The 27625-nt window shown below is 38.6% G+C and overlaps 1 protein-coding gene across 1 annotated transcript; it reads right to left on the minus strand.

Annotated features, from left to right (window-relative positions):
- Positions 1-737: 737 nt before the first annotated feature.
- tmem248 (transmembrane protein 248) lies at positions 738-27625 on the minus strand. The gene is made up of 7 exons (XM_065284224.1): positions 27364-27625; positions 19257-19415; positions 18050-18335; positions 14049-14199; positions 9476-9659; positions 5113-5256; positions 738-2883 (listed from the first exon to the last, which is right to left on the minus strand). Exons 1-7 carry the CDS (start codon positions 27364-27366, stop codon positions 2863-2865), a joined length of 948 nt encoding a protein of 315 aa, XP_065140296.1. The 5' UTR covers positions 27367-27625; the 3' UTR covers positions 738-2862.

Raw genomic sequence — 27625 nt, forward strand, 5'->3', positions numbered from 1 at the left:
CCCTGATGCTATTTTGCAGTTTCAAAAAACAATTGCGCCACTGACCAAAAAAAACGAGTTTAAAGTCAGTGGCGCGTTGCGGTGAGGGTGGACGCAGCGATGTCCTCTGCTGGCGTCAGGTCCTGTAGAGGCAGATCCACCTCCCATTACACGGCGTGCCCGATTTATGCTGGCAAGCTTGGGATTCCCCCGTCTCCTGACATCATTGTAGCGCGCGGTGCAACGATGGAGATGCCAGCTGATGAGACAATTGTGGCTATTTCCTCCCACACCTGTTTAACCGACGCTGGTTTGGGCGGGTTTCTCCTATCCCCATACAAAACAACTTCTCTGCCTTTGACTGCTCTTACAAGAACGTCAATCTCCTCGGCTGTGAACTGCTCCTGGCGTGCGCCTGGTAAATCCGTCATAATAATAGCAACCCGCCATGGAACTTGCGCCCTTGCGTTTAAAGGGAATGTTGGATAACGTTCTGATTGGTTTATTTGACGTTACGCCCAAACCACACCTATGAATAATGAACCTACTTCAGACCAACCCCTTATTGATTTGCGCCTGGCACAAGAGTTATTTCTCCCGCCGGGAAAATAGCAACAGCGCCCAAGATCCGCCCACAAAGTCACTTGCGCTTTGCGCTTCGCACTTGCGTTTCAGATCGTTAAAATAGAGCCCGAAAAGTCAGGTTTTCATGATATGTCCCCTCTAAAAAAAAAGAGACAGAAAAACTGTAAAAAAAACTCTGTGTTATCTCAGATTTTATTCAGCAAAGCATGTGCCTACAATATCTTACAAACATAACATAAACGGAGGGATTGTCCTCATACAAACAGATCAGCAGGTAGAACATTTACAATCATGCATTATCATGACAAGTCAAGTTCCTCGCCGACACGGAGGAACCAGAGAGCTCAGACAGGGAGAGGACCTTCTACCACTTTACGAATACACTTCACTCGAATGCTACAAACCCAGAGGAAAACCGAGGTGAAAGATCAATATGATCCGAGCATTGGGCAGCAGCATTTGTGGAATCCACTGTAATTTTCTATTAACATGAACTGTAAGTAACGCTACAAGGCCAACTTTAAAGACTCAATGTTATTATTAGCTGCAGGTATGAAGCTTCAGAAATGCTCATTCAGCAGTCGGAAGGGTACAAATCTTATAATCGTAAAATAAAACTACGCGAGCAAACGTCTTTAGGGCTGATTTACAATACGTTACTACCTCAAATGCACAATATTGCTTTTCTACGAGGGCTTCGATGTACTTCGCGTTCACCCCATAGCAGTTTCCTCAATACAACCCTGTGTTTCATCTGGTTCTAGTGAGTGAATGATGAATTTGGATAAGTGTTATTGATTTCATTTGTATTTTGAAAGAAAAGCATTGAATGGAGTATAGATGTATTTAAATGCAAACTGGATACAACTGGGAGAGGAATATGGCATATAAACACAAAAGACGGTGCTATGTACATACATGTGCGACACAGCTGACTAGTGCAAAGGCACATTAGTGGTTGGATGCTCGTTTATGATGGGCTGTAATGAATGCATTGCGTTGTGATGGTGATAGACAACAACCAATGCAGTTTTTAGGAGAGCATAATCAAGCAAAGCATGATGGGTAAAATGGTCTTAAAAAAATCACATAGGGTAAAACATGGATCATTAAAGAGTATTAAGACTTTTTTTTAATCTTCATGTACACATGTAAAAGGCGGGAAATGCAAAGATGCAGGGATGAGAAGAAATGCAATGGCAAAACTTTCATTTAATATTCATTTTACTTTCACACCATGCTTGTTTTTTATACGATGGCACATGCCTGATATGCATGTTTCATTTCTGTTGGTAAACGTTAGGGTGGTAAAGATGGGGCGACCGGTCAGATATCGCAAACGGGAAGGCATTTGCTTAAATAACAAATTAAGCATTAAAAATGCAAAGATAGAAAAGGCATGAAAGAACATAATGGATGGTCAAGTAAAAAAAAAGTATATTACAAAAACAAAATCTACAATGATTTACATATTTTACTTGAATGTTAAAATTACAATGATTCTCGTATTATTAATGCTGCATCACTGCTGTTAATTTGCTTTACTTTTTACAAGTACATTCAGTCGAACAGTGCCGAGAAAAAAAAGAGACATGAAGCAGGTGGAGGCGAATCATTGCGCATCACACAGCTCATCAACAGAGTCAATCAAGTCTATCGCTCCAAGAGCAGGCGTTTCACATCGACTCGCTGATGTACATCCGATTCGGTTTAGGCATTTCTTTCTCAAACCAAATGATTATTATTATTAAAGAAACATGTCATGTGGACGGATGTTGTTATCTCTAGAGAAACTCAACCAAGAACACGTCAGCAGCCTGATCACATGACAGCTCTCTACACATCTGCCATACACACCTGTCAGGGAGTTACGGCAAAGACAAAATAAGGAATGACAAGGCAAAGAGGACGAGGTACAGATCCGTCACCTTCAGAGAAATCAGACGGAGCAAGGGTATGATAATGGATCATTTTGTGAAGGTGATATTACCCATCCTAACATCTTTAGTGAAACACTGTCTTATGTTGATACTGGATATACTGCACATTATAGGATGCCGTAGGGTGCGGGGAGGCTCAGGCAGACTGCTTTTTACTGAATTTAAGAGTCCTAGCATTATTTACACAGTAGATACAGGCACTTAAAAGTCTTTGGTTGGCGTGACCCAACATTGCAGAGAAATGCATTCAGAGAGCTTTTTTATGCACCCTTCTTCTGGGTTCAGTAGGCAACATGTAGTTTCACACAACTTTCCTTTCCGATATGCTTCGGTTCAGATGTTCACCTCTGACCCGGTTTTATCCCGCTGACAAGGCCACCTGTGGGAAGACAACATTTTTAGAGTCTAACTAAAGCAAACTGGATAACATAACAGTCCTGTCTTATGTCCTGTGTTGAAAGGGAGTTAGGTCACATTACATGACAGTGGGTCTCATTCACTAATAATTGCGTACGTTTTTCGAATTTATACGCACACTTGAACTTCTCACGAAAACTTTCCGCCTAATACACAACACGTGCGTACGCACATTCATTTGTTCTTATGGTTGTTCTCACGTTAGTAAATTTGGAGTGTTCTACATGAGCGTCCACGTGCACGAGGCTGGTCATTTGCATAAACCACGCCCAAACCAGCTCCATATAAGGGTTTTGCGTACCGCAGGTCCACGGAAAAATTTTGCGCAGTTTGTCATAGAAGCAAAAGAGCTTGAAAAGAAATCCATGATCATTTTTATTATCGGTAAAGTTACGTTTTGCTTCGCATTTTTTATTTGGGAGGTTTTGCTGTCGCTGGAAGAAGTCAGTGCTGTACACCGAGTAACATTAAAGAATTTAGATATGTTAACAATTATGACATTTAATTAATGACAGAGACACGCATCTGTATCTCAAATAAAACTTTTCATTACATTTACATGACGTTTACATTTGGCATTAAGCACACGCTTTTATATAGATATTTAAAAAGTGTGGAAAAAAGCATGAAGATGTCGTTATTACGTTCATCTTTATATGTGTAAAGAAAAATAAGTAGGCTATAGCCTAATAATGTATAATGCATACAATAATAATATAGATCATGTTTAAGAATATATATAATACAGAAAATATGATATCATCAAATATAATCATGTACATTTTATATACCGGTACTAACATTATTAGGCTAAAAGTTATAATTATATCCTAGTATTTGATTATAGCGTAGGCTACGTGATTATTGCGTACGAGTGGTTTTAGGTTTTCTTGAATGTTTGCGTACATTTAGAAGACATTTTGATACGAAAGTTTTTGTTGAATCACGCTTTGTTCGTGAAAACATCCGTGCTCACATCTCACGCACAAATCTGTCCAAAGTCAGATCAAGGTAGTAATCCTGTTTATGATATGCAATACAAGGAGTTGTAGTAATACATCCCTCGTGTTTAAAATATAAATCGCATTTCTGCTGGACCAATGTTTTTAAAGGCACCTCTGAGAGGTTTATTTCCCCCCCTCGACAAGCCGACCGGACGTGACATGGGGGCGTGGCAACATCGACGATCCCATTTTTTTATTTGAAGTTCGAGGTTGTGACTTAATTTCGATCGATTCCGATTTAAAATCGAAATCGTGACACCCTTATAGTTTACTCCTCCTCATGTCATCCAAGATGTTTGTTTTTCTTTGTTCGGTCAAGAAGATATTATGGTTTTCCAGGATAGTGGACCTCAACAGTTTTAAAATTGTTTCAATGCAACTTCAAAGGACACTAAACAATCCCAACTGAGGCATAAGATTCTTATATAGCAAAATTATAGTCAGTGCCAAAAATAAGTACTTTTTAACCAAAACTTCTCATCTTGCCCTAGCCTTGTGATGCACCAGGTGACCTTATGTATTACGTAATCACGTCGAAAGGAAGTAGGCAAAACTACTACGCCAATGTTTACAAGTGCTGAGAAAGAGGACCGTTCCGATGTTATTTTATGTGGAATGATACTAATGATTGTCTTTGTGTCAGTTTATCGTTTAAAATGGTCCGAAAGTGTGCGTTTCACATATGTAGCGCGTGTTCTTTCAACATGATAACGGAATACGTAAGGTTATCACGCGGCTATTGTTGTGTAAACAGCCCCTTACAAACTAAACTACAGTTAGTTTGAGTAACCATGAGCTTAATTGGACATCCCTAAATTTACTGATAAGAATCTTTGGGCAGATGTCCCTGTTGGGATCAAAGTCTCTTGTAAGGATTTCTTAAAACAGAATCCTTAGTTTAAATCAAGTTACAAATATGTTGATCTGCAGCATTTGAATGTCATTCTCCTCTGTAGCATGTATTATACCAAAATGCTTTTTCAGAAAAACACCATGACGAGTATTGAACCGTTAGCTTGCAAGTTAAAATTTTCTGTTACTTCCAATACTGCTGTATGTTAATGGGCTGCTTATGTTAATGGGGTGGAAAACATCTACGGTGCAAAATCACACAAGCTCCGTTATATTTTAACTAGGGAACTGATAAGACAGATTATCGCCCTGGTTTCTTTTGCACTCATCCATACCTTTTCTGGACAGTACTCCGAGTTGTTCTGTCTAACTTTTCCGGGTCTGCCCTTGATGACTGCATAGCAGAACATAGTGATGACCATTACAAACAGGAAGTAGCTGGTGTGCATGAGGTGCAGGTTAATGAGAGAACGGTCGTCCTGTAAGTAAAGAGAAGGCACTTGTGAATTATGAGCATAGGATAATCATCAAACGGTATTTCATGCATTCTGACTTATTAACGAAGTTAAAGAGCTGTATTCCTAATGCTAAACAAAGGCAAAGTGTCAAAAAAGCGGTTTAGCGTGTGAGAGTATTTCTGGGCTGATCTCCCTCCTCCTCTTTTTTCAAACATGGTTAACTTTTACGTATCATGGACCCTTTATTTCTTTTTTGGGCACTTCTCCCAGAAAAGCACGCCCACACGTCAATCAGAGTGAAAACAAGAACAATCTTTAGCACTTTAGTTCCTTCGAGTAAAAGTCACAAGCATCATTGCACAGGACAACTTCATTATATATCAAGAATCAACAATGACACGACGAAAGAGAAAAGAAAATTTATTCAGCTTTCTAAGTAACCCCGTCTTAAGACAACAGTGACTGCAGTTTAATTTTTTCTTGTAGAGTAAGATAATTGAAATACAAATCGCGTTCCACTGGACCCATGTTTTTAAAGGCATCTCTTAGAGGTTTATTTCCCCCCGCTTAACAAGTGACATGGGGGCGTGGCAGCAGCGACGATCCAATTTTTTAATTCGAAGTTCGAGGTTTTGACTTAATTTCGATCGATTTCGATTTAAAATCGAAATCGTGACATCCTTAGATCAGCGAGTTGCCGCGCATTGCGCGGAGTGGGGGTTGCCGCGTGCACGGCGGGTGCAGGGAATTATGTTTGTTTTTGAATCATGCATGGTAACGTTACTGATGTCATACGCCGGTCTGCATAGCTCAACACGACGTCAAACACGCATCTCCAGACCCAGTCTTTACTACCACATGCGCTTGTAATGCTAACCAGACATCCAATGCCGCCATATCCACAATAAATAAAGCCACATGATCATCGTTTTCGTGATCGTTCATCAATGCCACGTTCAAGTACTCGAGCAATTAAGTACTCGTACCCATCCCTAATGCTCTCGCATGAGAGGGTTTGTGGGCAAGAGAGCTTGTAACGTGTGTAGATTCCTTCTCGCGCACCTGGACTTGTAAAGCGTGCGACTTGGACTCTTGCTCGAACCTGAACGTTCCCGGCATGGACTCCTCCTAGCACCTAAACTTGTAATGTGCATTTCTCTGACTCTTCCCCGCACATGAGCTAGTAATATGTGCGCCTCTGCCATTTCCTTGGACCAAAGAGGTTGTTAGCCGCGCAGGGGTTTAAAACTAGCAAGTGTGTTGTTCCAGCTCCCTGCCACGCAGGAAATTTAAGAGCGCCTGAGCTTCATTGACACACTCGGATTAATGCCATCAGTTTTAAGAAGGTTGCCATCATGACAGTGTTGCCTTTAGAGTAAATCTGCTTTTTTGTCCACCAATCAAGTGGCTTAATGAGTAGGCAGCATTTCAGACAAAACTGGTTTTATTTGTAAATAAAACTGGTTGTTGAAGCCACATGATGTCAGTGCTTTAGTCCAATGACAAATTAGAATATATTTAACCAAGAAATAAAACTTTTTGTTAAGGGCTAATCCCCATCATGGACCTTTAAATCATCACACCATCTCAATCTCCTGCTGCTCTGTACTGCACGCTCCAGCTCGTGCCCAAGCCCAACGAATAGTGCATTTGCACTTCGTGCGATAGAAGATCGGCTTGATATCCGCTCAGCCAAGATGCATTTATGTGGCTGAATGTTAAAGAAGTTTTGAATAAATCAGATGGCCATCCGATCAGGGAAAACACATGAAGTGACCAGTAAAAACAAGATAAACCTGAGATTGGCAGAAACTGTGCGTGTTATGTGACCTTTAGCAAAATAATAACACGTTAACATTCTGAAACGTCTTTACAAACAGCAGAAAAAATAAAATACATTTGAAAATTTCTGACCCTGGACTACAAAACAGTCATAAGTAGCATGCAGGGTTCCTACAGGTTTCTTCAAGTTAAATTCAAGTCTTTTTAAGACCTTTTTAAGACCATTTATATAAAAAATTAATACCCATTTCACGTCCCTACCAGCAAAGAAAAACTAAAATACTTAAACTTGTGTTCATTTATTTTTCCGATGTGAAATGGGTAAAAAGATTATAAGCCAAGCAAGTGTGAAATTTTTTTTTCAGTAGGCCATAGAAAGTTTGCCAAACAATGTAAAGTTGTTAAGGAATTTCTGAGATTTTCTTTGATTTTTCCCACTTCTCCTTTGCCTGTTGCTGTGTTGTGTTGCAGCCTATGATTGTGGTGATCTTCATTTACTGAAGGTATCACGTGTTCGCAGTATTTTGTACTGTGACCCGGGACTGTGTTGCGTTCTCAATTATTGGATCCGCCACTCTTTATTTATACTACTTTATTAAACAAACAGAGATGCAAACACATGTATGTTCAAAAAAGAGAAAGGTAATCTAAGCCCTCACACCCAGGCAAATATCCAGATACTTAGGCTACATTGCCACAGACCCCTGCCATCCCTACCAACCTAGGTATATAGAGAAAAATGAAATTCGAAAATCAAAAGACGCCGACATTAATTTGGAATATTCAATTTCATTTTTTATGTTAAACCAAAACTCTTATTGAACTATCTAGCACTTCTTCTTGCTTTACTCCTTCTTCCTCTTCTTCCTGGCCACCTCCTGCAACGTATCCAGGGCCTTCCATCTGGCTGCATTCATTTATATTAATTTCACATTATATTTCATAAATCCAACCATAAATGAACAAAGCTGACAATGTTTGTCAAAGCATCACAAAACACTTTACTGTTTTTGCACTGACATATGAAGCAATACTTGTGTAGATGACCCCTTTTATCAAACTCTTTTGAATACAATAATATGTATAGTATATTAATGATAGAAAGTGCAGGTCTAGAGATTATAAATGTAATCGGTGTGTTATGGTTTATGTAGTTTTCTTTCCTTTTTTAGATAGAGCAGAAGCAGTAAAAGTGCCTCTTTTAATTCCTCTCTTGCAGATTAAAAGAGCTTAATCCACTTATTATTTTAGATTCAAAAGTCTACTTGCTGTCCCAGTGACTGGTGACTTTATATTAGAGCTTTGCGTTTTTTATATCTAGAGTCAGCTTGAGCTTTGCTCGTGCAATGGGCTTAATTAACATTCACATTGCTTTTTTGCTACCATCTTTGTGATCTTTGAGCAAACTTTTTAGATATAAAAAGATGGTTCATTAATAAGAATATTATTAAACAAAGGGACGGAGAAAGAAAGTGCAGCGCGTGGTCGTGACTTTCAAACCAAGCCAGTTGTTATCGCAATAGAAACGGAGGCACGCAGCTTGAAACTGCACGTGAACATTAGCGCTGACTGACTCTGATCACGGCCGTTTTCCTATCGACTCGGGTTTTACACATAATGTTAATCGGACCTGGTCCTCCGTGAAAACCTCTATGCATACAACTCTGCTCAAGTTCAGAAACATGTTACGCTGAACTCGCTTCATGTCGCACCCAATTCATCGAGAAACAGAGAGCATGTGAACGTACAGCAGACTCATCGGGAGAGACACGATGTGCTCGCAACCAAAATGCCATTAATAATAAAAAGGCGCAGGCGCTTAAAAGCGATGTGTTTGCATCCCTGATTTAATCAAAATGTGGTTGACAAAGAAACTTTTAAGGAAAAATACAATATGGAGAAGTTACATACAGCACAATTTTTAAGACCCAGACATCAAAATTTAAGACTTTTTTAAGTCTTTTTAAGGTATTATTTCCAAATTCATAAATTCAATGCTTTTAAGGCTTTTTAAGACCCCGCGGGAACCCTGAGCATGGGTATATTTCTTGAAAAGTATTTTTGGCTATTCCATGGTTCAAAATGATTTTTATGCCAAAAATCATTAGCATATAAGTGAAGATCATGTTTAATGATGGTATTTTTTGTAAATAAATAAACTGTAAATATATAATAAATGTATTTATTATTAGTAATATGTGTTGCATATGACTACATCGGGACAACTTTAAAAGGTGATTTTCTCAATATTTAGATTTTTTGCATCCTCAGAGTCCAGATTTCATATAGTTGCATCCGGGCCAAATATTGTCCTATCCTAACAAACCATACATCAATGGGAAGCTTTCAGGTAATATATAAATCCCACTTTCAAAAACTTACCCCTTACTGGTTTTGTGGTCCAGGGTCACATTTTATTTGTAACGTTGTTATGAGATTGCAAGAGTAAAATACTCACATCTGGAACGGCGACAGTGAGCTTGGGATTCAGTGCATGATATACCTTCCCAATGGCACCTTTGTAACACCAGAATGGGTTGTAGTCCTGCGTGTACTTCGTGTCTGAGTCTCGTGCTGTGGTGAAGATCTTGTACCAGGACGTGGCATTACTGTAGGTCTCTGGAACACAGTGAGGTGGTTGCCTGGAGTGGAATTTAAAAAACAAGGCTTTATCACACCAATTTGAACGTCTATATTGTTTCTGTGTCTTTCAGGATGGGCCAACAAGCGACTAGTGGGTTAGCGAGGTTGACTAGCTAGTTTGGATTGTTTTTAGATGCGATATTGTTAGCACACAGGATTAGGGCTGTTCCGAATACCATTTTTTGAGCTTCGAAGCTCTAGTAGAAATAAAATCGAATATGCGAAGCTTCGGAAGGAGGGGCTGAACATATTTTTTCTCTTTAATAAAGGCAGGAATCTGTGTGTGTGTATGTGTGTGTCTGTCTATCCACAGTTTTATTATGTGGCGGATGTGTTGCTGGGAACTCAAGGGAGTGTAGTGCATTTTTTTTGTGCAATATGGACATTTGACACTTCTAGAATTAATAAACTTTAAAAATACTACAGAACAGCGCAAGCTGGAAGCGGCGTGCCTGTCATGCATCATGCGAGAACAGCATTAGTGAAACAAAACACAAGACCAATACTTTTAATAAGGTAGCCTATTTTCTAACAACATTTGTCTAACAAACAAACATTCCCGTATCAGAAATTAGCAGCACAGTAATTACTGACAACGTAGGGTAGGCTATTTAAATAAAACAACGAAAATAAATGAACGAAGTTCAACAAACTGTAATAAAACTTTAGCATACTTTCAAAATCAAGTTTATTTATTATAACACTTACACCATCCAATATGTTTTTTTCATCAGAACAATAATGAAGATATTTTGCAGAAACCCCAGTGCTCCGTCATGCAAGTCAACCGATCCGCACACTTTAAGAGCTAAAGCATATATATCCAATACAAAAGTAATCCCCCATATCTCCGTGTGACATATTGACGTCTTGTGAAGCAAATCAATCAGTTTTTGCAAGAAACTGAACGTTATTTACAACACTATTAGCGTGAATGCCAAAGCAGGAAGCGCGCTTTCCGTTCGAGGCGATCTCTTCTTCTACTGGTGGAGTTTGATGGCTGTTGGCTATGGATGTTGGTCTCTCTGCGCCACCTACAGAGCGGGAGTGTGAAGCGCACTTCCTGCTTGGCAAAAGCTCTGCATTAACGCTGAAAAATATTTATATATATATTCGAATCTCAAAACTGAAAATCGAATGTCAACCCACCGAACGAATATTCGAATATTCGAATTTTCTGGTCCAGCCCTACACAGGATGTGTCAATTCTGTATGCACCACATACAGTCAACTGCTTATGCAAGATTTTCAAGAATCAAGGTTCGAGTTTTAATTTCATACTTTATTTCAAGGTAACTACATAATAGATAAACATTTAATAACTATTTATATTGCTTGCTAATTTAAAGAAATATTCCACTTTCATGAAAAAAATCCTGATAATTTACTCACCCCGATGTCATCCAATATGTTTATGTCTTTCTTTGTTCATTCAGGAAGAAGTTAAGTTTTTTGAGAAAAACATTCCAGGATTTTTCTCCATATAAATGGACCTCTACAGTTTACAGTGTTAATACAGTTTAAAAGCAGCTTCAAAGGGCTCTAAACAATCCCAACAAAGGTATAAAGGTCTTATCTAGCAAACGATTTTCGTTTTCGCCCCAAAAAAGTACTTCTTGTAACCACAACTTCGCGTCTTGCACTGTGATGTGCCAACGTGACCTTACTTATTACGTAATCACGTCGAAAGGTCACACATGACGTATGCGAAACTACCAGTATTTACAAGTGTGGAGAAAGAGGACCATTCCAATGTTGTTGTATGTGGAATGATACGGATTAATATCTTTGTGTCAGTTTGTTGTTTAAAATGGTCCGCGTTTCACATATGAAATGCACGACCTTACGTAATACGCAAGGTCGCGTTGGCGAGTCACAAGGCTAGTGCAAGAAGAGAAGTTGTGGTTTACACAACTACATTTTTTTGCAAAAACGATGATCGGCGGCTAGATAAGTCCCTTATGCTTCGGTTGGGAGCTCTTTGAAGCTGAATTGATACTGCAATTTTAAACTGCATTGAAACTGTTGAGGTTCATTAAAGTCCACTATATGGAGAAAAATCCTGGAATGTTTACAATTAAAAAAAAAATGATGTGAACCTTTTGGAATTTTATAGTTTTCCAAATAAATTTGTCATAAAATGTGATCTGGTCTTTATCTAAGTCAAGACTATTGATAGGGATGCACGGATACCACTTTTTTGGAATACGAGTACGAGTACTTGCATTTCAGTACTTGCCGATACCAATACGGAGTAAGTAGTTAATAAAAAAAAAAACATGATTTAAATTTACAGGTAACAGCTTTAATCATATAATTTAACAAAAAAACAAAGGACTAGTTTTCCAGTTTGTTGAAAACTCTGCCTCTTTGGACAACACAAGAGGCATTAACCCCTTACATGCCGCTCAAACATAGACATTTCTCAGACCGTGGTATCGATTCCAGGTATCGGGAGACTTTTAACGAGTACTTTAGAAAATGTGGTATCAAGGCCGATACATGATACCAGTATCGGTGCATCCCTAACTATTGACAAACATAATGTTTCTAAATAAATAATAACAAAAAATATTTATTGAGAACAACCCCAAAACCTCATAGTGCTTGTGGAAAAAGCATGTGAACCAGAGTTAATGACCTCAAAAAAGCTAATTGGAGTCTGGTTTTAGTCTGGTTAAGATTATAAGATAGTTTGACTGATAAAAACCCCTCAAACATTTGGAGTTTGCTCTGCACAAGAACAACACGCATATGTGAGCCATGCCTTGCCAAAAAGAGTTTTCAGAGGAGCTACGATCAATAATTGTTGCTTTACATAAAGCTGGAAAGGGTTACAAAGACTATGGAAATTCACCAGTCTACAGTTAGGCAAAAATCAACATATGGAGACGCTTTGCGACTGTTGCTACTTCACCAAGAAGTGGGCGCCCAGTCAAAATGACACCAAGAGCACAACGAAGACTCATCATTGAGGTAAAGAAACAACCGCAAAAGACAGCCAAATATTTGAAGACATCATTGGAACTTGCTAACATCTCTTTTCATGAGTCCACAATACATAAAACACTGACCAAGCAGGGTATTTATGGCAGGACATCAAAAAGGAAGCCACTGCTTACTAAAAAAAACATTGCTGCATGCCCAAAGTTTGCAAAAGACACAGTGGTATTGGCAAAATGTTTTGTGGACAGATGATACGATACGAAGATTGAACTATTTAGAAAAAACACCCAGCGCAACATCTGGTGTAGAAAATGAAAACATTTGGTGTAGATCATGAAAACATCATCCCAACTGTAAAGTATAGTGGATGAAACTTGATTTGGGCCTGCTTTGCTGCATCAAGGCCTGGTCAGCCAGCAATCTCTGAGGGGAAGATGAATTCCCAAGTATCTCAGACAATTATTCAGGATAATGTGAGAATGTCTGTACCTTAGACCTGTTCGAGTCGTGACTCACTCGGATCTTTAACCCGGATCTTTAAATTAACTCATGAGTCGCAAGTCTCTAGTGTCTTTAACCCGGATCAGTTGAGTCCTACTACAATTCAATGTAAAACCATAAACAGCGCCACCACACAAACCTCAGCCGGTTAGTGGATCTGTAGAGCAGGCTCATGTCCATGGTCTGTGAGTCTGCAATGTTTCCGGCTCTGAGAATCTCGAGTCGCGTGGATCAGCCGGTTACAAGTGGGTCTGTACTGAGTTTCCTTGGCAATTTAGCAATACTGACTCAAGTGACTCACACAACCCGGATCACTTTAGTGAGTGACTCACAATAACCCGGATCCTTAAAAGGAATCGAGTTTGCCAGGCCTACTGTACGTCAGCTGAAACTTTTTAGATGTGGGTGGTGAAACAGGACAGCGACCCAAAACACCAGAGCAAGTCCACAACAGAATGGCTTCAGAAAAACAATTCACCTTTTGGAGTGGCCAAGTCAGAGCCCAGACCTCAACCCAATAGAGACGCTATGGATTGACATGAAGAGGCCCATACACATGAGACGTCCAAAGAATGCGAAAGAGCTAAAGCAGTTGTGCCAGGAAGAATGGGATAAAATTCCTACAGGAAGCACCTGGTTAAGGTTATTGCTGCCAGTTATTAATTCTAAGGGTTCACTTACTTTTTCCACTGCCAATGTTGAATGAGTGTTCAATTAAAACATGAAAGATCAGATTTCAGAAAACCACGAAATTCCAAAAGATTCACATACTTTTTCTTTTCACTACATAATGTATTGTAAAAACCATGTGTGTGGTGCGATTTGAAACAGCTTTATAACGCAAGGGTTTTGAATTAAAGGACACATGAAACACACATCTATCAATATTTGAGAGCAAATCACAAAGCTCCATATACAATGGTTTACCATCAGACACTTACACTGTGACAGGGAAGACATTACTGACTGCTGTGATGGTCATACAGGTGCTGAAGACCACCTGCTCGCAATGGCCATGAAGAACACACTCATCTGAGTTCCAGGCTGCTGGTAGAGTAAAAGTGATGTTCATCTCCTCATGAGCCTCTCCACCTTTAATCAAACAAAGGCATGGAGTCAACAAGCATATAGTAGCGAGACAAAAGCAGCTTACATGTGCATGCAAGTGATATCTAGAAGGTATTCGGTTTCCCACGCTGTGCCTTTCAGCACAATGAACCATTGTTTAAATTGGACTGCATTCAGGCACAGCACAGGGATAAAACCAAAACAGTCCTCCGCTGAAATGTGTTTGAATAAATTAGATGACAATGTTGCCACTGGTGTCGAAAAATTCTGAGGACACCACTAAGCACAAATGGATAAGACCACTACAAGTTTGATAAACTCAATCGTTGGATCCTAATTCCCATACTGTAGTATCAGGTGTATAGCATGTGAGAATGGTATTACTGCTCGGATCATTGTGATCATCCCAAGGGTGCTTGGATAGTACACTGTGGATTTTTACAACTCACGTACACATCTGTAACTTCATATAATATTTCTTACACAACAGAAGTCTTGTGCACAACAGAAAATTACTTTTTACAAAAAACATGCTTTAGAAAAATTACAACAAGTGCTAAAGCTGTTTTTTTATTTATTTTGTAAATGGCTTGGTTGCTCTATAGTGTGTTGCTGGGATGAGGCCAACCCGGAAGTTAGTGGGACATTGTTTCCCTTGCCAAAAATAGACTTTGGTATTTTCGCAAAAAAAAAGCTTCACACATAAACACTTTTATACATTTTCAAGTAGGGTTGTAACGGTATAGCGGTTTGGCGGTATACCTTGATATTAACTTTTACGATTATCATACCGTAAACATTTGCTTATACACGGTTTTGGCAAAAAATAAAGCAGATCTCACCTGCGCTACTACACACATGCAACTTCATTTGTCGTGATTGCTAGACTCCACTCGTTTATGTATAGCAGAGAAAATGTCAGAGACTACAAATTCTATCCTCTATCCCCCACCAGAAAAAAAGTTAAAATCTACAGTATGGGAATACTTTGGGTATACGAAAAATGAATGTGGGGTTGTCCTTGAAGATAGATATCCAGTTTGCAAGAAGTGTGGACGAAGAGTGGCTGCAAAAACAGGCACTAACGCCCATTTAAGTGTTATATATTATAGATCAATTTAAGTTGATTATACTTAGGCCATATTATAAAAACTATAAATTTCACTCACTATATGACGATGTGAACAAATGAATATATCCAGAGCAATATATCCAAACTTTTTTATTTAAAAGAATCAAATTAAAAGAATCAAAAAAGATTTAGAATCAAAGTTTACTTTTTTCTAAAGTGTATTTTTTCCCAAAAAAAGTTTAATATAAAAAACCATATGTTCAACCCAAAACCCTATCTGTTATTTATTAATTTAAGGGTCTTTGTAGCTAATGATAATAATAATAATAAGTGTTTAATACCGGCAAACCGCGAAACCGTGATAGCTTCTGAGACGAATATCATAACCTGGAAATCTCATACCGTTACAACCCTATTTTCAAGTCTAAATGCATTTAATCAAAATAAAAAGCCAACCTTAGATAACAAGTGAACTACACCACGGTCTCTCGACATCATCATCACTACCTAGCTTCCGGCAGCTCTTTCAAACTTTATTAAACACATAATGAAATAATCTGTGGATGAATCTTTGTTGGGAATTGTGCCCATTTTGCCATGTTTTTGAGATCTTCATGCACGAATTAAGACCCCAACAAAATCTGTATGGCCATGAAGCAACTTGTTAGCAACCGCCCACTTTAAACTTTAAAAAGTCACGAGTGGGGGTATAACTGGTGTGCTTTATGTTTTATAATAAAACATGAAAATATATTACCCTTATGTTAACCCAAGATCTTATTTAAGGAGTTTAACCAAAACTAGGGATGCACCGATACCAAATTTACGATATCGATATTAAATTTACAGGTAACAGCTTTAGTCATATAATTTAACAAAAAAAACAAAGGACTAGTTTTCCAGTTTGTTGTAAACTCTGCCTCTTTGGACAACACAAGAGGCATTAACCCCTTACACGCCGCTCAAACATAGACATTTCTCAGACCGTGGTATCGATTCCAGGTATCGGGAGACTTTTAACGAGTACTTTAGAAAACGTGGTATCGAGGCCGATACCCGATACCAGTATCGGTATCGTGCATCCCTAACCAAAACCCTATTCATAAATCTACGACTTGGGGACAACGGAACCGAAAGCGCTAAAATGCTAACTCGCTTCAGAGTTTTGCCAACAAAAGTATGTCGGCTGCGTCCAAAAACTCTAAATTGCTGCCTTCAAAGCAAGATCCAATGTTATGTTTACTTGTGTCAGGTTACTCCACAATTCTTTGCGTGTGTGCGCATGGGAAACATGATTGGTCGAGCCTGGTCGAGTTCGAAAAAATAAAATGGTGGCCAAGAAAGCGGCTGGAGCACAAATTTAGTGTACAAAAATGTATATTTTCACGTTTTACACCTTTTAATTGCATTTCTAGCGAGAAATTAGTATTGTAGTTTTCAAATATGTTTTAAGTTATCACAAAGGTGCTCTTTGTTCAAACTAGGGATGCTCCGATCAATGCCGATCTCCACTAATAATACGTGGCCGATCACTATTCTGAATCGGACAGCCGATCTTACAGCCATTTCATGTACTACGGCTTTTGATCAGTAAGTCCTTATCGATCTTAAATCACTGTTAGTTTGAGTCGTTTATAGCATGCATTCGAAAAAGCAACACTCGTCAAACATAATTATTAAACATATTCTTTATTATCATGAAAATACCTGAAAAGGTTTGAAGAACAGCAATATAAATATATCCTTAAGACATTTCATGGAGCTGAGTGTCATCACAGCTGCGTGTGTATTGTTCTTCGTCTACAGCGCATTTTGAGTTTCTGCACGAGAGCGCCCCCTGGCTTTTGGATGTAGCGGCATTTCACCGTAATACATTGAGAAACATAGCAAGCATCATCGGCCGATCGATTGGAGCATCCCTAGTTCAAACACGCTGCCTTTGAAGTGTTTTCGAAAGCATTTCTCTTAGCTGTCTTCATGCCATTGCCTCATGAGGCAGCGAGGCAACAAATCAGCTGCCTAAGTTTTCGGACGCAGCCGTCATCCCTGCGGCACCCTATTTCTATGATGCAGTCCATGATAGCTCCACCCACCATGAATCTATATAATTGATTTTAACCTTCTAAGACCTGGTGTGTCCACATACGTAATACCATTATACTTAATTCTGTGTAACTGGAACCTGTTGTACACAAACGTGGACACTTAAACTGCTTCATGTTCAAAGAAAAATATAAAAAAAAAAAAATAGCTGGAACATATCTAAAATGCAAGCCAAACCAAACCTCGGGTCTTCGGAGGTTAAACATCAAATGCATTTAAATTGGTTTATTCCTTCATTGTAATTTGTGATTGTCATTTCAGGTGACTGGAAGCTTAACCAAGGTGGACAGGATGAGAAATTAGCAGTTTCCCAAATTTAAGGCTGCAGCTTCCAGAGATCGCATATGCAGGTTGCATATGTCATCAAGCCTGGTTTATTTAAGTTCACCGAGCATTACATTCACAAGTCATTAGCATATTACATTAACATATAACATACTGATTAACTAAGAATAATAGTCAACTTTATAATGGTTAATATTCTGTCTTGATGGTGTATGCAGCCTACAAATGCGACCCCCGGAGGCTGCATCCTTCGGTCTGAGAAACGGCCAATGTCAAACTCTAAGCATTCATTATTAGTGAACCACATGTGTCTCCAAAAACGAGTATGCAAATTGGAAAATTAGTCTTTGTGGAGAAACTACAAGCAAAATTATCAACTATTTACACACCTTAACAGAAAAAAAAGAAACATACCAGGAAGTCCAACCTGCTGCCCAAGCACAGTGGCATAAAGGTGGGTAATATTCCGTGAATAGCCTCCAAATGGCCTGAGCGGATCCAGGGTCAGTGTGATGGGTACAGAGATGTTGATTGGCCCTGGGTCCTCCAGGAGAGGTGGCGATTGGGTGCTTGATCGCGACTGACTACTTGTCACTGTGCTCTCTGGCGTGGTGGAATCGTTCAAGCTGTGCTTAAGAGTCTCATTTTCAGAGATGCAGAGGTCAAGCTCATTGAAACGCAGAAGGAAGGTGTTCCAATCCTGGAAAATATTAACAGACACAGATAGGTGGCATGTCAATACAGCCAATACGATACTCGAGTGCACATTTGATCCATGCATGTTAATGCATTTTAAATGTATAATTTGTCTCTCTCTTTCCATATTTCCAGAAGTTTAATATTTATATCCAGGAAGATGCATTCCTTTGTTTGTGTGACAAAGACTCCTTATTAACTTGGACAGTTCACCATAAAACAAATATTCTCATAATTACACCAAACATGACATTAACATAAAAGTTTAGTGGAATTTTGATGCTGCCGTTTTCCATACAATGAAAGAAATGATAGCAAACACTGTATCTTTATTATAAGTAATTGCCTCATGTCCTATATTCCAAATTGTCTGAATATGCAAAAATTTGAAAATGTGCACAAAAATTGGGAGCTACATTAGGCAAGAAGATTATCATTAAAGGGGATGTCTAATGTTATTTCATGCATTCTAACTTATTTTTATTTATTAAAACCTATTTAACTCAAGCTTAACATAAGAAAAGTAAAAAAAAAACTAGACTGTTATGTTTGTATATGTTTGGGAATTCTTTTTTCAGGTATGGTTATGTATGATGTCATGATGGGCAGGATTCCTGTTTTGGGCACTTCTACCGAAAGACCATGCACGCACACCAACCAAAGCGAGAGGAAGAGCACACCCATTTGTTCCCAGCATTTCGGTGACAAATGTTTTATAAACAAGGTGTGGATGCATGCTAATGACCCACTCCACCCTCGACCTCCAGAAGCTCACTGTTATCAGAAGGAAGCTGTACATCTGTCTTTTAAAATCTGATAAAACTAAAGACTCTTCGGAGATATGAAGGATGCAATACTAGTCTATATGTACAAGAAGATGGGTTAACTTAATGATATAATACACTTAAACAATGTTAATATTTACCTCTGTCATCTCAGGTGATTTGATCTCCTTAATCTTAAAAAAGTATCCAATAGTGAGGAAGGCGATGGCCACAGCACTGACACTGACCATAAAAATGACCAGTGGAGGACGGCTGCTTATGTAGGTCTTCAGATTCTCCAGTGGATTCAACAACAACACCTGCAGCGAGAGGAAAAGATTGCCTCACACTTAAATCAACACTGGCACCAAATGCATCTGATTCATACGGCGGTGAATGCTCCCGGGCGCACTGCATGTTTGCTGTTGCATGCAACCGGAGAGGATGGCACGAAAGAAAGCCATTTCAGTACAATGGAACAGCAGATATTCAAGGAACATGTAAAAACAAATTCATTTGAATAAGAAGTAGGGATGCTCCGATTGATCGGCCGATGATGCTTGCTATGCTTTCATTGAATTATGGTGAAATGCCCCTACATCCAAAAGCCAGAGGGCGTGATTATGTTTATGTTCAGGGTCCGAAATTAACACCCACCAAGCGCCAAATGTGGGTAGATTTACTGTTTGGCGACTAAATTCAAAAGGCTATCCGTCACAGTGGCGGATGATTTTCATACCAAAATAGTAATGCAATATAGTGTGTTTGCCCGTAACATATATGGGGAAGAGGTGAGCTAGCCACAGAACGTCTCTACGCTCCAAGTCTCGCGACACTCTATCGGGGGCCGGAAGGTAAACATTGCCTGCAAGACTTGAAGCGCTAGAGACGGTCTGTTGCTAGCTAGTACTGCAGCTAACTTGCGGTCTGCAGCTATCTGCTGCATATTAGCTGATATGTGGCAAAATTTGCTGGGAGTGAGCCAAACTATGAAATGAAAACTCACTGACGAAAAGGGGGATGGGTTAAATAAAAAAAGAAAGTTTTATGAGAAATGGAGTTTACTGTTATGAGCACTAGTTTCATGTTCACATCTATGTCTTACCATTTGTTGCTCTGTTTTTAAGTATTGTAAAGACATATATACCCATGTATGTATTCATTGTATCTAACAGGTTTCATTTGTCTTCATTGTGTGCCTACTTGTTTGACATTTTTGCACTCCGTACAGAACAAAAACTGCAGTTTCTATAAGTGCTTTAAAAATAAAGTTGATAACATTTTGATCAATATATAGATTTTACTCTGGACAATTTTTTGTTTGTATTCAACACAATACCTTATTATCTGAATTAAATGTACTGAAATTATTGTATATGTGACAAAAGGGCTGTTTATTATTCTGGCCGGTAAAAAATATTCTTGGGTGGTGGATTTTTTCATCTACCAGTCCCTGTGGCAGGTGAGCCAAAAAGTTAATTTCGGACCCGGTTTATGTTTGACGAGTGTTGCTTTTTCAAATGCACGTTATAAACGACTCAAACTAACAGTGATTTCAGATCGATAAGGACTTACCTATCAAAAGCGTAGTAAATGAAATAGCTGTGAATAATATCAGCAGTGCAATTCAGAATAGTTAGTTATCGGCCATGTATTATTAGTGTATACCGTCATTTATCGGAGCAGCCCTAGAAAATCGCCAAACAGAAAATCTACCCGCATTTGTAGCTTGGCGGGTGTTAACTTCGGACCCTGAGCCCTAATAATAAGAACAGGTTTATGGTTACCAGGCCATATAACTTTTAAGGCACAATTGTTTGCGATGCATTGGATCCAAATCAATAATTGAGTCACAGGTTGTTATACCAGTTGTGTCTGACAAAATGTTCAAATATTAAGTCACACAACCTGCTTTACAGGCATCAGGTAAATGTACAGACAACACCAAGTGTATATATCCGGCGGCAATGTCAAATTTATGAAAGTTAAGAGTCTGTTGCATAATGTCATACCATAATTCAATTAGGGCTGTGACGGTTAGGATATTTTCTCACCGCGGTGAAGCATAAAAAAAATCATGCGGTTATGCGGTTAACCGCACAACAGTAACCCACAAAGCCCAAAAGCACAACCCCCCACCCCCGCGAAGCATCGGAAACGTTTTCTTATTTATTATTAAAACAACAAATTATATTAGCAATAACAACATAAAATAATATTTATTTCCATAGGTATAATATATGTATAATATATTATTATATATACATATACATATATATATATATATAATAATTATATAATTTTTTGTCATCGTTTATAACCCATTTTGTACAATACATTTCATACAATAGCAACCTGAAAAAAACTAGAAAGAACATAACGAGCTTAACATTGTTTCTTGTAAGCAAAACCTTGATTCCAATTTCTTTAGACATTTTTAGAGTGTTTTTCGGGTAACACTCCGTGGATATAACGCACTCCTCCAAACGCAACGGGTTGAACGTTAAATAATTTATTGCACAATAAAATGGGTTACAAACAATGACAAAAACTGTTCCATAATTCATATTAAACTCAAAAGAAACGAAAATAAATACTATTTCATGTTACTATAGTTAATATGTTTAATTATAATTTTTCAAAGCAGATACGAAACGAAATAACGTATTGCATCATCCCTTAAATAACTGCGCAAAACTTATGGATACTCCAATCAATGCTTTAAACAACTGCTGGCCATTTACATAATCAAGAAGATAATAAAACTTTTTTGATCCCGAGCTGGAGAAATTAGTTTACAGCATTAACGGGTCACGCGGTCAGTAAGCCCTCACCTGCCTGACTGATGTCACTATGGTACTTTGCTCCTCTCGCAAAAGTCTTGGAGATTTCCAACTGTCGTTGCTGGGCTGAAGTTTTATGCTTTACTAAAGGTATGTTTGGTGCTCCCAAGTCCGACAAACGCCACATGATAGTTAATCATCACAAGATGTGATTTTAGATAGTGGCATTTCCTCGCTACGATAGTCAGACATATAGGTCTACAGCCGACTGCGCTAGCCTTCATAACTATAGTTGGCATGTTTGACCATTATAGTTTTAAATAATTATGCTATTATTATCAGTACCAACGCGCATTTCGTGCTGCCCGGTGACCTTCTTGCACCTGAATAATGTAATGCGCGTGGCTGTGAGATTTCCTTGCACTTGAGATTTTGTTATTCGCGCAGTGAGTGAGTTGGTACAGTTCCATGGCATGCAATAAATATCAGAGGACCTGGGCATGACGCGCTTAAATTAATGGCTTCATGTTTAAGAAGATTGCGCCCGTGACAGTAGGCTACTTGTGTGTATTTAAGTACTGAAACTAAGTAATTAAATAACAATTATAAGACATGCGCACATAATAAACCCCTATATATGTTTAATGCACCGTCCCTCCCCCTTGTGCGGAAAGCAGTTTTTTCTCTAGAACCCTTGAACACAGGATGGAAGACAGTAAATTATGATTAACAATGACTTTTGTGTATAGTTCATATCATACACCATATGACTTTTGTAACTTTCACCAGCAAAATAAAGAAAATATAAAAAAGTGCGGTGATGACGATGATGAACTCAGCACCGCGGTTGGCATCTCATTACTGCGGTGATGCGGTTATCGTCACACCCCTAAATTCAATATCAATATATTTTGCGGTATATTTTTTCAATAAAGGTGATATGGTTTCTAAACACATATGTATGCAGCTAAGACACTCGTCTTGTTATGGGTATAATATGAATTGAAAGTAATAGGTAAGTAGTATCTAATGGTGCTTTTCCATTGCATAGTACCCCACGGGTCAGGTTGTGTCAGTTCACTTCACTTCACTTTGGCTCGGTTAGCATTTCCATCAAGTTTAGTAACACTTCAGAGTGGGGGATATCGTTATATTTGTGCTGCCTAATGCTGTGACATCATACAAGTGAGAGCATCGTTAGAATGCAGTGTTTCTTATACATTTATTTATTTGTCAGTCCACCACAAAATCACAATTGACAACAAATAAATGTGTGCATATAGTGTTTATCACTACCTCTGTCTCCCTTTTTGTACGATGTGCTCCGCTGAGCCTCATTAAAAGTTGCAAAAACGCAGTGCATGAGGACACCTGGGTCGCGAATGTGACGACACAAACCGCAACCCTGAAAAACACTGGTATGGTGTTCATGATCCTCAGCCTGTGGATGTTTTTCACCACTAAAAGGGAGTTTGGGGACTTACAACAAAGCACAGATGACAACAGGTTTGCTTGAGACAGTGCAAGCATGAAGGTAAAGCTAATCTTGTATTATAGCGATGGTAGTGACGATTCTCTCAGACCAATCAGTGATCTAAAGTGTTTTCACGTCACATTTAGTATCAGCTTGCTTGGAACCCTAACCGAGGTGGTTCTAAAAAAAAAAAAGAACCAGGTACTATGTACAGTACCCAATGAAAAAGCCCCCAAAAGTGAGCTGACCTGACCCAACCCATGGGGTACTATGCAATGGAAAAGCGCAATAATATATCATTGTGTAGCTTGCTATGCAATTACAAAACGAGTTTAAATATCCAGCTTCTTATCTTATGTACCATTAATAGCCTTCTACCTTTCAAAAGTTTAAGGGTCATTTTTACTTAGGCTATTTATTCATATTTTTTCTAGGGCTGTTCCGAATACCATATTTTGAGCTTCGAAGCTCTAGTAGAAATAAAATCGAATATTCGAAGCTTCGGAAGGAGGGGCTGAACATATTTTTTCTCTTTAATAAAGGCAGGAATCTGTGTGTGTGTGTGTGTGTGTGTGTATGTGTGTATGTGTGTGTCTGTCTATCCACAGTTTTATTATGTGGCGGATGTGTTGCTGCGAACTCAAGGGAGTGTATTGCATTTTTTTCATGCAATATGGACATGTGACACTTCTAGAATTAATAAACTTTAAAAATACTATAGAACAGTGCAAGCCGGAAGCGGCGTGCCTGTCATGCGTCATGCGAGAACAGCATTAGTGAAACAAAACACAAGACCAATACTTTTAATAAGGTAGCCTATTTTCTAACAACATTTGTCTAACAAACAAACATTCCCGTATCAGAAATTAGCAGCACAGTAATTACTGACAACGTAGGGTAGGCTATTTAAATAAAACAACGAAAATAAATGAACGAAGTTCAACAAACTGTAATAAAACGGTAGCATACTTTCAAAATCAAGTTTATTTATTATAACACTTACACCATCCAATATGTTTTTTTCATCAGAACAATAATGAAGATATTTTGCAGAAACCCCAGTGCTCCGTCATGCAAGTCAACCGATCCGCACACTTTAAGAGCTAAAGCATATATATCCAATACAAAAGTAATCCCCCATATCTCCGTGTGACATATTGACGTCTTGTGAAGCAAATCAATCAGTTTTTGCAAGAAACTGAACGTTATTTACAACACTATTAGCGTGAATGCCAAAGCAGGAAGCGCGCTTTCCGTTTGAGGCGATCTCTTCTTCTACTGGTGGAGTTTGATGGCTGTTGGCTATGGATGTTGGTCTCTCTGCGCCACCTACAGAACGGGAGTGTGAAGCGCACTTCCTGCTTGGCAAAAGCTCTGCATTAACGCTGAAAAATATATATATATATATATATATATATATATATATATATATATATATATATATATATATATATATATATATATATATATATATATATATATATATTCGAATCTCAAAACTGAAAATCGAATGTCAACCCACCGAACGAATATTCGAATATTCGAATTTTCTGGTCCAGCCCTAATTTTTTCACATATTACTATAATAGCAAATTACTTTAATATTAAAGTTGAGCCTTCAGTCTTGTGTTTATTTAAAGGTGCAATTTGTAAGATATTTGCAGTAAAATGTCCAAAAACCACTAGGCCAGTGTTATATATTTTGTCCAGCTGATTACTATAAATATCTGTAATGTTTTCAACTACTTGTAAATCATGAGAAAATTGCCATTCAAAACATTGACACGGGGCAGTGCAGTCTCCTGTCAATGACGTTAATATCCATGTGACCCTTTGTCACCGCCTTTACTGACGTAAACCACATGACAACAGTGGTCGAGCTCGAAAAAATAAAATGGCGGCCAAGGAAGCAGCTGGAGCACAAATTTAGTGAAAATTTTGTAATTTTCAAATATGTGATTAGTTATCACAAAGGCGCTCTCTGTTTATATTTCAAACATTTCAAAAGTCCTCACTGCCTTGAGTTTTCGGACGCAGCGAGCCAGTGTTGTGGACAAATGCGGAACTATGCGATAGCGCCTGTCGGGCTACGCGCTTGCTTATGAACTTATGGATATCTCTGTACCGTCTGCCGCTGGTTGTGTCAGCTCCTGTAAGCGTACGGGCCAACCAAACGACCCAAGAAGAGTTTGGAACAAAACGAGGGAGGATCAATTTGTTGTTGCATTATCTGGATGGAGAGAGCTTCACGCCAACATTTAACTAGACCGAGATTCTGATCCTGCTTGTGTTTTACGCGATGGGTGAGTTGTTTTTATTCGTAACCCTTCAAAAAACGTATGCTATTATATTGATCACAACATTAGTGTGTAGATTGTAATCAGCGCGTCTTCCCGCGGACGATATGCACATCAAAGGTATTGTACAGCAATATAAATGGTCATTTTAAGACACTTCACAATAAGATTTGTACTGTCAATACATTATGTGAAAAATCATTGTAGATTGTAAGTTGAAAACTTAATTCTGTGCTGTGTTTACCATCGAATTTGGACTAATACTGTAATATCAATATGACTAACAATTTCGTTTTGAACATCACATATAAACTTACATAATGAAATAAACAATGTCATCAAACGCAACATTTATAAGACTTGATTACCTTACGTGATTTCTCGTTCGCGTCTGATTGATGGCCATCAGCGGTTGAGTTAAAGACTACAAATCCCATAATTCCACGCTGCTTCAGAGCGTCAGTAAACAACATCATTGTTATTGTTTGATCTGGCGCCATCTAGCGGCGAAAATAATACAAACTGCATCTTTAACAGGAAGTTTACATCTATTTTGTATAAAGGCTAAATACAAATTAAAGGTGGACATCAATTTGTTATATCGTTTTATAAAAGGAAGTCTCATAGACTTGGCAAATTCATTTTTAGGTACAAACATTCATTTGGAGTTGATTCCCGCTTTTTTAACATTTACACTGCCGTCGGCTGTATACCGTGCCATCCGAAAATGTGAAGTAAATTGGAAATGTTGACCATATCGCCAAGCCCTAGTCATACCTTATCAATGTCAAGGACAGGTAGGTTAATATTTACAAAGTTAAAGATTATTTATCTTATTAATGTGTCAAATGCTCATGCAGTTTAGTGGAATGAACTGTTTGAACAATTATCATAAATACTGACTGTTAAACAGTTTGGGTGTAGAAATGCAAGCAGAAACCTGTCAAGCATACCCCAAAAACAAACCTTGACTAGAGTAAACAATGCAGTTGGATGAGTTGGCAACAAAAACTAGCAAATAAGTAATGCTTTGCCTAAATACAACATATGCTATCCTGTCCTGCTGGAGCAAAGAAAGCCTATTTTTTAAGCACTTTCCTTCCTTGCACAGCCAAAACAGTGGCATGCATGGCAGCTTGTGGTTTTAATGTCATATGCATACCTTGTGATCATGTAAAGTGAAGTATGCATTATGGCTGTATTGTGAATAAGCCAACAAAGACAATGAATCAAATGTGTTGCTGTAGCTATCTTCATACAGCCGCAAGAGTTGATGGGTAGTAAACATTTACAGCAAATTAGATCATGAAAGTGACTTCATGCAGAAGCACAGAGATCTAGACAGCACTAGGAGGGTTACTGTCAAGTGTACTCTGTTTTGTAGTACACTCTTGGCCTGCATCATACATTATCCTGCTGTTGATAACAGCTAGAACAGTATGACCTCTTCATGAACATAACATATCGAGTTATTAAATCACCTAACATATATAATGACTTGTCCACGTTTCATGGGCCTTTCAAACGTGACTATGACCCACAAAAATGCTTGTCAGATCAAGCGACAGGTATTGAGACAACTGTACCGTGCTCAAACCTGAACGTTCCAGTTTATTTTGGTAACTAACACCTGAAATAGCCGCGTAGGTTATGCAGATTTATCAATCGGCACAAAACATGGGTAAACCAGACAAATTGAAGATCTCAAACTCACCATTTTGCTTCTGCGAGTGCGCACGAGAGCTGCGGGCGGCTAACGCTAACAGTCTCGCGCTTAACGGGCCCGAGAGGCAAACACACAGCTGACGGCGGTACAGGAGACCACGGGACTCCTTCCCATTATTCGCAGTTGCACTGTATTCTTTAAAACACCATGCAATTTTTCTCTATAACTAGCTGCTGACTAACAGAACCAGGATGTCTTCCTATGACTCGGATTTCTGTGTTTAGGAAACCGCGGAGCCAATCGCGTTACT

The sequence above is a fragment of the Paramisgurnus dabryanus genome, chromosome 5, assembly GCF_030506205.2.
Source record: "Paramisgurnus dabryanus chromosome 5, PD_genome_1.1, whole genome shotgun sequence".
Lineage (NCBI taxonomy): Eukaryota > Metazoa > Chordata > Actinopteri > Cypriniformes > Cobitidae > Paramisgurnus > Paramisgurnus dabryanus.